Source organism: Scardinius erythrophthalmus, assembly GCF_964197995.2.
Source record: "Scardinius erythrophthalmus genome assembly, chromosome: 15".
NCBI classification, from domain to species: domain Eukaryota; kingdom Metazoa; phylum Chordata; class Actinopteri; order Cypriniformes; family Leuciscidae; genus Scardinius; species Scardinius erythrophthalmus.
The window spans coordinates 10,444,206-10,457,448 of record NC_138235.1 but is presented as its reverse complement, the minus strand read 5'-3'; the positions used below and the strand labels follow the sequence as shown (position 1 = coordinate 10,457,448).

Genomic DNA, 13,243 nt, shown 5'->3' with positions numbered 1-13,243 from the left:
CGACTCGACCTCCCATGTGAGTGTGGAGACAAATAGGGTCTCGGGTAAAATGCACTCGGGAGTAACCAGGCGTTCGGAGCGATCAAAAATGCGAGATAAGGAATCGGGTTTGATGTTCTTAGAACCCGGGCGGTACGATAGAGTAAAATCAAAACGACCGAAAAAAAGTGCCCACCGAGCCTGCCTGGAGTTCAGTCTTTTAGCAGATCGAATGTATTCCAAATTCTTGTGATCGGTCCAGACGATAAAAGGTACCCCCGACCCTTCTAACCAGTGACGCCATTCCTCCAACGCCAACTTGACTGCCAACAACTCCCTATTACCAATGTCATAGTTACGTTCGGCAGAGGACAAACGATGAGATAAAAACGCGCAGGGATGCATCTTTTCGTCTGTGAGAGAACGTTGGGACAACACCGCACCTACCCCCACCTCTGACGCATCGACCTCCACCACGAACTGACGTGAAGAATCAGGGGCTATCAGAATGGGAGCCGAAACGAAGCGGCTCTTCAGTTTGGCAAACGCGGCTTCAGCCGCGTCTGACCACCTGAACGTAGTTCTGGGGGAGGTCAAGGCAGTCAGAGGTGCGGCTAGTTGGCTGAAATTACGAATGAAACGTCGGTAAAAGTTGGCGAATCCCAGAAACCTCTGCAGGGCCTTGCGGGAATCTGGGATTGGCCACTCCACCACAGCCTTAACCTTATCAGGGTCCATACGTACTCCCTCAGACGAAATGATGTACCCAAGAAATGGAACCGACTGTGCGTGGAACTCGCATTTCTCCGCCTTGACAAAAAGCCCATTCTCTAGCAACCTCTGAAGCACTCGTCGGACGTGCTGCACATGTTCCTGGAGAGAAGAAGAAAAAATCAATATGTCATCCAGGTAAACATATATGAACTGATCGACCATATCTCGCAGCACGTCATTGACGAGAGCCTGGAAGACTGCTGGGGAGTTGGACAACCCGAAGGGCATGACCAAGTATTCAAAGTGACCCCTGGGGGTGTTAAAAGCAGTCTTCCATTCATCCCCCTCCCTGATGCGGACCAAATGATAAGCATTACGTAAATCCAATTTCGTGAAAAGTGACGCTCCCTGCAACCTCTCGAAAGCTGAAGACATCAACGGCAAAGGATAAGTATTCTTTACCGTGATGTTGTTCAGCCCCCGGTAGTCAATACAAGGTCGCAGAGATCCATCCTTCTTCCCCACGAAAAAGAACCCCGCCCCCGCCGGAGAAGAGGAAGGGCGAATGAACTTCGTTGCTAGAGAATCAGAAATATATTTCTCCATGGCCTCCCTTTCTGGAGCAGAAAGTGAATATAACTTGCCCTTAGGCGGAGATTTACCTGGTAATAAATCTATGGCACAGTCGTAGGGACGATGCGGAGGTAGAGAAGCAGCTCGAGACTTACTGAACACTTCCCTCAGGTCGTGGTACTCCGCGGGCACGTTAGACAAATCCACTGCTTCCTCCTGTAACACAGACATAGGAACAGACGAACAGGCAGACAAAAGACAGGACTCATGACACTCAGTGCTCCACTCCGTGATAGATTTACGGAGCCAGTCCACTTTGGGATTATGTCTTGTTAACCAGGGATGTCCGAGTACTATGGGTGCAAGAGGTGAATCCATGATGTAAAATGACAGAGTCTCTGAGTGGTTACCAGACGTGATGAGGGTGATGGGACCAGTGGAGAGTGAAATCATAGGAAGTTCTTGACCATTTAGAGCGTGAACAGAAATGTCTTGAGGGAGTGACTGAAGGGGGATCTGGAGGTTATGTGCAAGAGTGTAGTCCATAAAATTACCTTCCGCCCCGGAGTCCAATAGTGCATGACAGTCGTGTTGAAGTGTTGACCATCTTAGTCTTACCGGGAGGAGAGTAGATGTCGATGAGGTCTTCTCGGCGGAGATCCCACCCGATAGTAGCCTCACTGTTACTATCGGGCGTGGCCTTTTACCGGACACGTGATGGAAAAATGTCCCGCTCCGCCGCAGTAAAGGCAAAGGCCACGGGACCTCCGCCTTTCCTTCTCCTCCCGGGAAAGCCGAGCTCGCCCTACCTGCATGGGCTCGGGATCGTGGGTAGGGCTGACCGCGTCCATGCCGCTGGACCGCAGACTCTCTGTAGCTCCAAATGAACGACTGGAAAGGGCATGTCGCTCGACTCTCGACAGTCTAGCATCCACTCGTAGTGCTAAGTCAATAAGTCCGTTCAACGTAGTGGGCAGGTCCAGGGCGTAGATTTCCTTCTGGACGCGGTCAGCCAGCCCATGCAGGAACATGTCCCACTGCGCCTCGTCGTTCCATCGGCACTCTGCCGCGAGGGTCCGGAATTCGATCGAATAATCCGATACCGAGCGATCACCCTGACGAAGCTCGGCGAGTACTCTTGCCGCCTCTCTTCCCGTGACCGCCCGGTCGAACACTTGCTTCATGGCGGCGGAGAGTGCCTGGAACGACGCGCAGCAAGGGTCTTGGTTCTCCCACACCGCCGTCCCCCAAAGTGCCGCTCTCCCAGTCAGTAGTGACAGCACAAAGGCGACTTTGGCTCGCTCATTGTTGAAGGTTCTAGGCTGTAAAGCAAAGTGCAAAGAACATGCATTCAGGAACGCTCGACAGAAACTGGGTTCTCCGGCATACCTCTCGGGTGCAGGCAGACGAGGTTCCGACTGGGAGAGAGGATCAGATGGTATAGGGGGAGCGGCCGGTGTGGGTGGCGCAGTGGGAACACGCAGCTGTTGGATCTGCTGGGTGAGCTCGGACACCTGCGCCACCAGAGCTTGAACCGCGCGACCAGTGTTGTTCAGCCCGTCCTCCTGGGCATCCATGCGTTGAATACTGCGATTGATGAAAGCCTCCATGGCGATCTGAGCTCCGCCCGCTGCTTCCATGCTGTGGTCAGATCGTTCTGTCATGCTGGATTAACGAGGAAGCAAAAGCAGGTGCAGTCAACTCTTTATTAGAGGCAAGGTTAAACAGAGGCAGCAAACAACACTGGTGGGTGGGCAGCGCAGGGACCTCGATGGCCAAACACAGAGAGATGAGCTGGTGCAGGGTGATGTGATGATGATGATGATGATGAATCCGACGTGAACACGAACTGGAACAGGTAACAGGAAACTCGAACAACACCACACGATCACAGACGAGGAACACCAGACATCTAGACATCGACAACGATCTGACAGTGGAGAGAAGAAACCGGTGAGTATAAATAGGCTATGGAGATGAGTTGCAGCTGGCGCCGAGCTGATTAGAGATTGAATGAATGAATGATTGTATGGGCCACGCCCAACCCACGCGACACAGACACACACACACATAACAAAGGCACGAGACAAGAAGGAAACAATGCATCTGAAAACCGTGACAACATGAAAACGCAAACCAACGTGACAATTATTTACATTTAGCATAGTTATTTTTTTGTAACTCATCAGAACAGACCTCCAACCTTCCAGTTGAGAACTAATGATATAACCAGGGGTGCACATCACTTTTTTTGGTGGATTTGGAGGTTGTTACACACATTTTACGCGGCACACGAACATGGTAGATGATGATGATGACGAATAAGTTTATTTTATTTTATTTTATTAACAGTAATGACACAAACAACAGTAGGAATATTAGGCTGCTGTCACTTTAAGACCAAATATACTGACACACATCCGGTTTCTTTCTCAACTTTTCACTTGAAAAGTCTATGTCTATGACATAACCAAGAGAATACTTGTCGAGACAGTGTTTTGACATCATTTTGTGTGTATGTGTCCGTTCAAGCGCAAGTAAATGTGAAAGAGGAATCAATTCAGTGTTGCTGTCTGAAACTCGTCTCTCTCTCTCTCTCTGCGTGCGCACAGATAAAAGCGCGAGTCCTGATATTCGCCTCTTCTTAAGTGTTTAAAATCATTTGAATGTGTGAATTGGCAAGACAAAACACGTCCAAATGATAAACGTTCACTCTGTTATGGTTAAACTTAGCAGCTAATCCGCGAATCACATGCGTGCCGAACCGTGGGGCAGCTGGTCCGTACGGATCACAGATCGACTGCGATCCGATGCACTCCCAATAATTAATGAACACATGATTGCTCATGATTGCTATCTTACCAGAGAGGGAGAAAATCCTAATCCAGTAAGTAAACGTGTCCCTGTCCCCAAAAATGTTGGTCATCAAAAGTGCTTCCCTCCACGTTTTCTACCACTCATGTGCACCAGTTATATGCACCCCTTGATATAACATATAAGGGCCCGAGTACCGATGGTGAGAGGACCCTATTGTTTTTGCTCCGTTTCTTCTTCTTCTTCTTCTTCTTCTTCTTCTCCAAAGTGAATCGCTTTTTTGAGGGCCTAAACATGCTCGAAAACTCATGAAACTTTGCACACGCTTCAGAAGTGGTGAAAATTTACGTGTGATATGGGTTTCAGAATTGGGCGGGCCCCCCTACATTATTGCCCCGGCTCTACGTTTCACGTACAGGTATGAAATCCGGTACATACATGTAATGACCCAGTACCTACAAAAAAGTCTCTTGGAGCTGTTGGAAACTCAGAATCGAAGACGTTGGGATCGCGTTCAAACAGAAGTTATTCTTTATTGAGAACTTCGCTGTGCGTTGCTGCAGTTCATCCAACAGGCTAATCTAAAGTAACTTTACATGGTATCTTATAGGAATTTTAGGAGGAGGGACTTCTGGAGATGGAGACAAACTCAAACAAAGCATACAAAAGGTAGGGAGGAGTTGATTCTATCAAGCGAAAACCCGTTAGGCAGGTTATCTGGCTGCTCAACTATTCTGCCCAATCAAGAGAAACAGGCCCAATCAGCATAACACTATCATACCAATTGCATAGACGCTAATCCCATCAGTCTGAGTGGAACTGGGACTCCAAGAGCCATTAGAAAACAGGAATGGCAACTTTGCTGAGCAGAATCATTCGTGCAATATTCTTCACCGTGATGTTATGTAAGGAAGCATATCTGAAATAGATTCTTAAATTTGTTATTCCACAGAGCGTAGCCCCGAAACACAACAGGAAGTCAGCTCTTTTGAACTTCCTCTCAGATTTTGTGCAGTTTTTGCCATTTCCTGATGTTGTATTTTAATTAACTCCTCCTACAGTTTTGATCTGATCCTCTTCAAATTTGGTGAGTGTAATATTAATGCCTTAGCGGCGTTAAATTGCGAAGATCTTGAGTTTTCGTCGAATGGCGTGTCCTCGGCGGCCTGACAAATGTAGATGTGCACACCCAATTTCAGCCTTTGGGTTATATATGCATCATCAGATAAGTTCTATTGATACTTGCAGTCACGTGATATCTGGCGGGCAACAAAGTGCATCCAATCGCACAACAACTATCTGGCATGTCGTGTACACCTCAAAACACCAACTTTTGTATATTAAAACTGGCAACGTCCTGGCAAGATCCTTGATTAGTTTACTGGTTTTCGTTGCTAGAGAATGACGTTCTTGCCCGCCAGCCAGTACAACTGACGTCACGTGCAAAGTAGTCTCAGCCTCAGACGTCACGCCCACGGAACGTTGGCTAAACGTCTGATGCTTATGGTACACTTAACTGGAAACACTTCAGGAATGTCGAAGTCGTCATCTGATTGGTTGAATTTTATCGGATTTCCGGGGGGCGCGAGTGTCGCGTTTATTTTCGGTCTGTCGGGAAACAAAGCGCAGACGTGTGATTGCGGAAGAAAAACTGGTGTGTTTACATGAGTGACAATGAGCATTTATCAAGATCAGCTAAACGTAGGATTCTCAAAAGTATACGTGCACGAACAGATCAATGACTTACTGCTTGTTTTCTTCTCCTTCTTTGATTTTATATGCTGACTGACTTGTTGCACGCCGGTCTGTTGTTGTGGGGACATTTCCACGCCCCGAAACGTGACGCTGAACGAAACGAACTGTAATTGGTTGTTTGACATGTCGGTCAAACGGCCTTATGGGCGGGCCTTGGCCAAAGAAAGCTGCTATGAATTCCAGACCTTCTGCCGTCAGTCTGAAGGTCTGGCTACGCGAGACTACGTGCAAAGTATCAATATTAAAGTTGCTTGCAGTTGTTGCTAGGCAACCACAGATAGCCTGCAGTAACTCAGGCATACAATGTCCAATCTGCCCCAAACTTCACTTGTTTGATAAGAGTCCTGTCCTGAACACATGACCGTGCTCATATTTGGTTATAGCAATAGTGCCACCTGCTGGTAGCAGGAAGTGTGGCAAATACAAATTACCTTAACACAGTCCTCCTATATTTACATACTGCCCACCGTGCTCTGTGTTCCTAAAGGCGCCGGGCGGCGGTGGCACGGGTGTGAGGGCCCTTTTCATCGCTGCTTGCAGCTTTAATGTTTGAAGCTGTTCCTATTGTGACATATAACTCAGTGAAACAGCTTCTCAAACAAGAATAAATGTAGGGCGGGACTTGATCTTTGTAGATTAGGAAATGATTGGATGGTTGTGATTTGCTATTGGTGGATCAGATGTGAGTGACAGGTTGCCCCGCCCTCGTCATCAGAGAAGAGGTGCCAAGAGGAAGTTATTCTGATTCAAGATTATGAGGCACATGGGTGAAAAACAATGATGTTCACAGATAAATCAGTTTGGATAAACATTGCAATATTTCATTATAAAAAATAAGAATTGTCCATTGTGTGTGTGTGTGTGTGTGTGTGTGTGTGTGTGTTGTGCAGCTGGCTCTGAGGGCTGGTAATGAGAAGGACGAGGGGGAGACGGCTGATACGGTGGGCTGCTGCTCTCTGCGCGTCGAGCACATCAAGCTCTACCCTCAGCTCGACCGACAGGACTTCGTGGTGGAGTTCGACTTCCTGGGGAAAGACTCCATCCGTTACTACAACAAAATCCCAGTGGAGAAAAGAGTAAGAGAGAGAGAGACATTGTTGATATGTAAATCTGGATTATGGGGAGGGAGGGAATGTTTTTCAATGTTTATAACTAACAAATAAATATATTTTTGTTGTGTTAGGTCTTTAAAAACCTACAGTTATTTCTTGAAAACAAGCAGCCGGAAGACGATCTGTTTGACCGGCTCAACGTAAGACATTTCACCCTGAACATCATCATTCCTGGTGTGCATCTTTAGAGCCTGACGTATTAAATCATATATATATATTTTTTAAATGTACATTTATTGAACCTTTATGCAAAATATTCAAAAATAAGGTTTACACATGTGTTTTTTGTTGAGTATCATATTTGAGACATCAGGCTTTTATGGCTCATATATACAGTGAGAAGTATTTATTTTATTTAGTAAAATAATTTGTGGCAGCTGCTGATATTTATATTGTGAAAATGTAAGATGAAATTCTGAATGGTTGTAATGTAAATCAGTGAGATCTTCATAATAGTATAGCAGATACATATATATACACATAAATATCAGTCGTCACTCTATATCTCTAAATTGTCTTGGTTGATATTTAAAAGCTTAGTTTTATGATTAAAGTTCTGTAGTTTTATAACATATAATGCAATACAATGATGATTGAGAGATTAACAAATGAAAGTTTTGGTCATGGTGATCATTTAGAGGCCATAGAAATTCCTGTATTAAATATGATACAGTAGGTTTATAGGGTCAATGTGACATGCGCCGTCTGCTGTTCCTCAGACATCAATCCTGAATAAACACCTCCAGGAGTTGATGGATGGGTTGACGGCGAAAGTGTTTCGCACTTACAACGCGTCCATTACCCTTCAACAGCAACTCAAAGAACTGACCAGCCGTGAGTCTCTCTCTCCTCTCCTCTTTTCCATATCTATGTACATGGTGAATTATTTGAGAATATCTCAACAATTTAGCAGTTTCGCTGTCGACGAAAAGTCGACGCACACACTTTTAATAATTGAAACTTTGGTTTTCATGCTAAAAGTTCATAATAAAACATTTAATCTAGTATTTGTCAGTAAAAAAAATATAAAATAATATCCTCTAAAAAGTATAATATATATATTATCCTCTAAAATTTAATATTTTATTGCCTTTTTTTATTACATCACATATTTTAGTAGTTATCGTAAATTAGGTATCATTTGAAAGCTTACAAACTCAGAATTCATCCTGTGAAAACCGATTGCGTTTCCATAGAAACGGTACTCTAAATGATTTTATCAGGCTCCTCCCCTTTTTGGTGTCATCTTGTTTCATAATTTATGATCAAAACCGTCAGAATCAAAATATTGTCAGAAGGTTTCATACCTTGAGTCTCAAGGTTTCATATTTTGTGACAGAAGTGATATTTGGACAGAACTTTATTAATTTGTTATGGCAGAATGCATACAATTAAATACAATGGAATGTATGTCACCCGGTGGCTATTTTTGGTAATACGCCTAAATAAAATCTCATGGGAACTTCATTTTTTGTGATATCAACTTCAAATTTGGAACACAACTTGGTTAGATATATGGCTTTAATTTTAAAAGTATATATTTTATATAAAAGAAAAAAACATTGAGTACAGTATATTAGATTTACTGTAAATTTAAACTTCCATAACTTTTACATACTTCATTTTATTGAAGTGCTTTCACTTCAGTAATAACCTGCTGAGTGTTTTCTTTAAAGGAGACATATCATGCTTTTAAATTGTTCCTTTTTACATATAAATCATACATTTGTAGTCTATATAAAGCGGAACTGCAATGCTTGGGTCTGAATTCCTCATTATTATAGCTCCACAGGCCCCCTTTTCTACCCCTTTTCTGAGGTGCGTCTGAGAGCAACTCGTTTTGGTGCGGTCTCTTTAAATACAACTGAGACACTTCATACCCCGCCCCTCTACAGGTTGCAGAGGTTCAACTCCACCCCGTTCAGCCATTTTTGTAGTTTGATAGCAGAGATACGATTATCTAGCGGCACAGAAACTTTTTATTCACACGTTATTAACAAAATGTCAACAACGGAAGACTTGTCCATCCAGCCTTACATGTTCGAGCCAGAGTCAGAGCCGGAGCGAGATGAAAATGAAGACGACGAATCTGCAGAACAACGTCTTCATATGGATGTATCGCAATGGTGTGTACTGTATTTACACATGAAACTTTGGTCTTCCGACCTTTTACCACCGTGTCGATTTATTTTGATTAATATGTGCGAGGGAGAGAGAGCAAGACAGCGTCTAGTTTGGAGACGGTGATGTCTTGTTTACACGTTCGTCTGGCTCTGAAGAGAGAGAGAGTGAGCGCGCGCGCGACCGGGTCTCTCTCTCTCTCTCTGCTCGTTCTTTCAGTTAAACATGCGCCCTGTCACAAGCGCGGCAGTTCATCTACATTAGACGGTGTAATGAAGTGTGTGGGTTACTACATCCAACAACCAAACATTTTAACTTACCCTCTCGTAACTTCTGCATCCTTTAGCTTGGACTACAAAATTGCAGTGAGAAATAGAAATGGCGGATTGCTCGAAGTGTTGGGCCGGGAGTCAATGTCCTTATTTGGCAGTTCCGCTGCAAATACTGTGACGTATTAGTTCACAAAACGTCATAGATAACAGAAAAATCGGAACAGGTTGAAAAATATGACCAAAACAGAATATAAAGATATCAACGAAGCACCTGAAGAGAATAATTTCATATTTTCTGTACTTCTAAACACTCCAAATATACAACAAAATGCATTTAAGGGCTAAAAAAGTGGATTTAGCATGATATGTCCCCTTTAAAACAAACTTAGGTCTATATTCCAAAGCATTCTTGAATTACAACCTTTTAAGTTTGAATAGTGCATTTTAATATCCATTCTCAAAAAGGGGGGTGACAGTTAAGGGGTTAAATATTGTATTTAAATGAATTAAATTACTTCAAGCGCCCTTCATGCTGATTGTTACAGCTGATGAGAACATCACTGAGAAGATCCTCTCGTATAACAGAGCGAACCGAGCCGTGGCTCTCCTCTGTAACCACCAGAGGGCGCCACCCAAAACCTTTGAGAAATCCATGCAGAATTTGCAGATCAAGGTGAGAGTGATTTAAAATCACGAGTAATGTGAATTCGGGACTATTTTGTCTGTCATCAGTAAAGGGGGAAACCTTTTGTGTAATGGTATCATATTGTTCTGTAGATAGACGAGAAAAAGAAACAGCTCTCTGCTGCCAGGAAGGAGCATAAAGCAGCCAAAGCCGACGCCAAGACGCTTCGCGATGAGAAAAGTAAAAAGTAAGCAAGCTTCGACTGGCTGACAGTTTATTCCTCATTTAATTGAACTGAACTGGAAACTGATCTAATAAGTGTTAACGGCACGGGTAATAAAAAGTGTGTAATGTTACATCAGAGCCATGATAAACGTGTGTGTTTTTCTTGGAGGGCGGTGGACATGAGGAAGAGAGCAGTGGAGAGGATCTCTGAACAGCTCATGAAGCTGGAGGTTCAGGCCACAGACCGCGAGGAGAATAAACAGATCGCATTAGGCACGTCTAAACTCAACTACCTGGACCCACGGATCTCAGTCGCCTGGTAAGAGGAAGACATGCCGTCTCTGTGAGCATTCATAGTGAACTTCGCCACGATTGATTCTAGTACTTTTCCTTTAGTGTTCGTAGTGTAGATATACTGTAGGTTGCTTAAGTCCTTTCGAGGGGAAAAACATGCAGGCAGGAACAATGGGCTCTGGCAGTTTTCCTCTTGTTTGTAATGTCCGTGGATGGGAAACAGTGGCGGTTTAGGCCCAACAAGGGTCTGTGCCTCTGTGTGTACTGTCATCAGCCCACCTCTTGGCTTGTTTTTGGGAAAAACTCCCTTACTGTGACACAATGCTCACCAGTTTTGTTTTTGGAAAAGCGTGGGAAACAATCCTTTGACCTTTACTCATGCTAAATGTGCGTTTGTGAAAGAGATTTTCTTCAGCCGTGATCTCTTGTTTACCACTTTTGTCCGTCCACAGGTGCAAAAAATGGGGAGTCTCCATTGAGAAGATCTACAACAAAACACAGCGAGAGAAGTTTGCCTGGGCTATCGACATGGCAGATGAGGACTTTGAGTTTTAGAGTTTATTTTATATTGTTGCTGTGTTTATCACGATTTAATCATATTTTTGCTTGTGATTTGATCAGTTAAGGATAGATGAATTTAAAGTAAAACATAAGGCCGCACATTAGTTCAGTGGTTATGTGTTTAACTTGCGCTATTTGAAAAGAAAACGGGCCTGTTACCGAGCCTTGCTGAACACCACGTCTTTTTACAAGAAAAGCTGCCAATGTTTCATACCATGCCTTCAGTTTTAGCATCCTTTGGCTTTAGCCTTCAGATGTATTGATGAATTGTATATTTTAATATCATTTTTAATAGTCCGTAAGTGAAATAAGAAATGCGTAATTAAAAATCATGTAAATAAATGTTTTAGCTGGCAAATATAAAGAAAAACAATCAGAGGCACGAATGTCATGATGAGGCGACGTGAACAAATGTGAATGTTTGTTATTTTAATATTTCTATCAGGGATGTACATTTTGTTTTTAATGTGTGTAAAGAGCTGTATTTTAACAAGAGAATGTGTCGCTTTTCATTATAGTGATTATCCCTCTGTTTAGCACTGTCCGTCCTTTTAATTGTGCGTTTCGTTTCTGTGCAGTTTCTGTGGTATAACAGTTTCTCGTGAAAGCAAAATTATTTATATGTTGCACAGCCCTATTTAGATTAAGCATATACAATATATATAAAAAAAAATATTCCACTTAAATTATGAATCCATAAATGATTCAGAAAAAGTCCATGATATGCACTGTCAACTGTCTGGCCGCTTTGATGTGTTTATAGAAATCTGTAATTAAAAGTCTTGTAAAGTCCTGCTTACAGTTTTTAAGAAGATCATACTGTAAATATGTGACGTAGTTGGACTTTTTAAGCTTAAGTTCTTACGTTTTTAAGTTAATAAATAAATACAAATCCTAGCTTATTATTTATACCAACTGAGAATAGGACTGTTTTTCTTTCTTTTTTAATGTCTATAAATGACACTGAAGTCATACGCCACATGATTAGAGGTCAGGCTTTTTTGTAAACGTTATATGCAAGATAAATCACGCCATGAAACATCCTCATTTTTCATAATTTATTGGGCAATATTATAATGTAAGCTTGAATGTTGGTTTTGCTTCGCAATAGTGTTGTAAGACGTCAACAGTTTGCACAGTCCTTTTGTGAACGTCATGTAATCCATAAGATAAACCAAGTTTAGTTTAAGATTGCTTTTTAAGTCCGTTGATGCATATAGAAATTTTTTACAGTATCGTCCACATTTAAAGCAGAATGGAACTGAAATGATATTGGGTCTTGAATGCAAAACATATGACACTCAGATAGGTGGAATTGGTTTGTTTTTTTGCTGACAATATTAGAGAAAACTGAAGCATAAAGGACAGATTTATACAGAATAGCTTTAGCTAAAGAGAGTTTTTCTTGTTGCAACTTTCGTTCATTTAGCCTTGTAAACCTAGAATAAAGGTTTTCAGGTCACATCCTCCGTGCCTTGTGCTCTGAATGTGTCGTGAAGGCAGCGATCTGCATCTGTGGCTTTGGTTTATAACCTCTTCCTATGTGGGCATTGTGCAATTGCATGCATCTATACTGTGACATTATGCTGCGCACCAGTTTTGATTTGCAGAACATGTGAGAAAACTACACAAAATAAGGTTATGATTATAAGAGTTTCAGAATCAGAAATCTATTGACCAAGTGAAACTAATAACAAATTTCACTTGGTTTTAAAATTTACATTTTCACTTGCCAGCCAATTTGCGACTAAATGTTCGAGTTCCTGGCTATTCTCAAACTCTATACTAGCCAAAACAGAAATAAACCAGATTAGCAAAATTGCTGCTTAGATTTAAATATATTTAGTTTAGTGGGTTTTATGCCCCCATGAAACAATACTGCATATTTGACATGAAATGTAAATATAAAATAAATAAATAAAACTTGACAGACAAATGTTCCCTATAATATTTTCCAAACTTCACTTTGAAATGAAAGTTAGTTATATATTTCTAGATTAGCAATTCAATTAGTGAATTTACTTATTCTCTTTGACAAAAAAACTATTTATTTTGTGTAAAACCATTAAATTAGTTTGTCCGACAAACTCCAGTCCACCCTGTTACTTATGCATATGCCCTAAACCACATGACTTGCTAGATGTGACATCATTTCCTTTGAGGGAAAGCAACTAGTCATTATTAGTGACTAGAATTAG

General features: G+C 42.3%; 1 protein-coding gene across 3 annotated transcripts in view; it reads left to right on the top strand.

Moving 5' to 3' along the window:
• The window catches only part of top1b (DNA topoisomerase Ib), a 42,408-nt gene extending 29,898 nt beyond the window's left edge, over nucleotides 1-12,510 (top strand). For all 3 annotated transcript variants that reach the window (XM_081385771.1, XM_081385770.1, XM_081385769.1), the window contains exons 15-21: nucleotides 6,726-6,911; nucleotides 7,019-7,087; nucleotides 7,667-7,781; nucleotides 9,886-10,013; nucleotides 10,118-10,212; nucleotides 10,360-10,509; nucleotides 10,937-12,510. In XM_081385771.1, the coding sequence (XP_081241897.1) occupies nucleotides 6,726-6,911; nucleotides 7,019-7,087; nucleotides 7,667-7,781; nucleotides 9,886-10,013; nucleotides 10,118-10,212; nucleotides 10,360-10,509; nucleotides 10,937-11,039 (846 nt within the window). In that variant the 3' untranslated portion in view covers nucleotides 11,040-12,510. The remainder of the gene's footprint in view (nucleotides 1-6,725; nucleotides 6,912-7,018; nucleotides 7,088-7,666; nucleotides 7,782-9,885; nucleotides 10,014-10,117; nucleotides 10,213-10,359; nucleotides 10,510-10,936) is intronic.
• The last annotated feature ends 733 nt before the right edge of the window (nucleotides 12,511-13,243 follow it).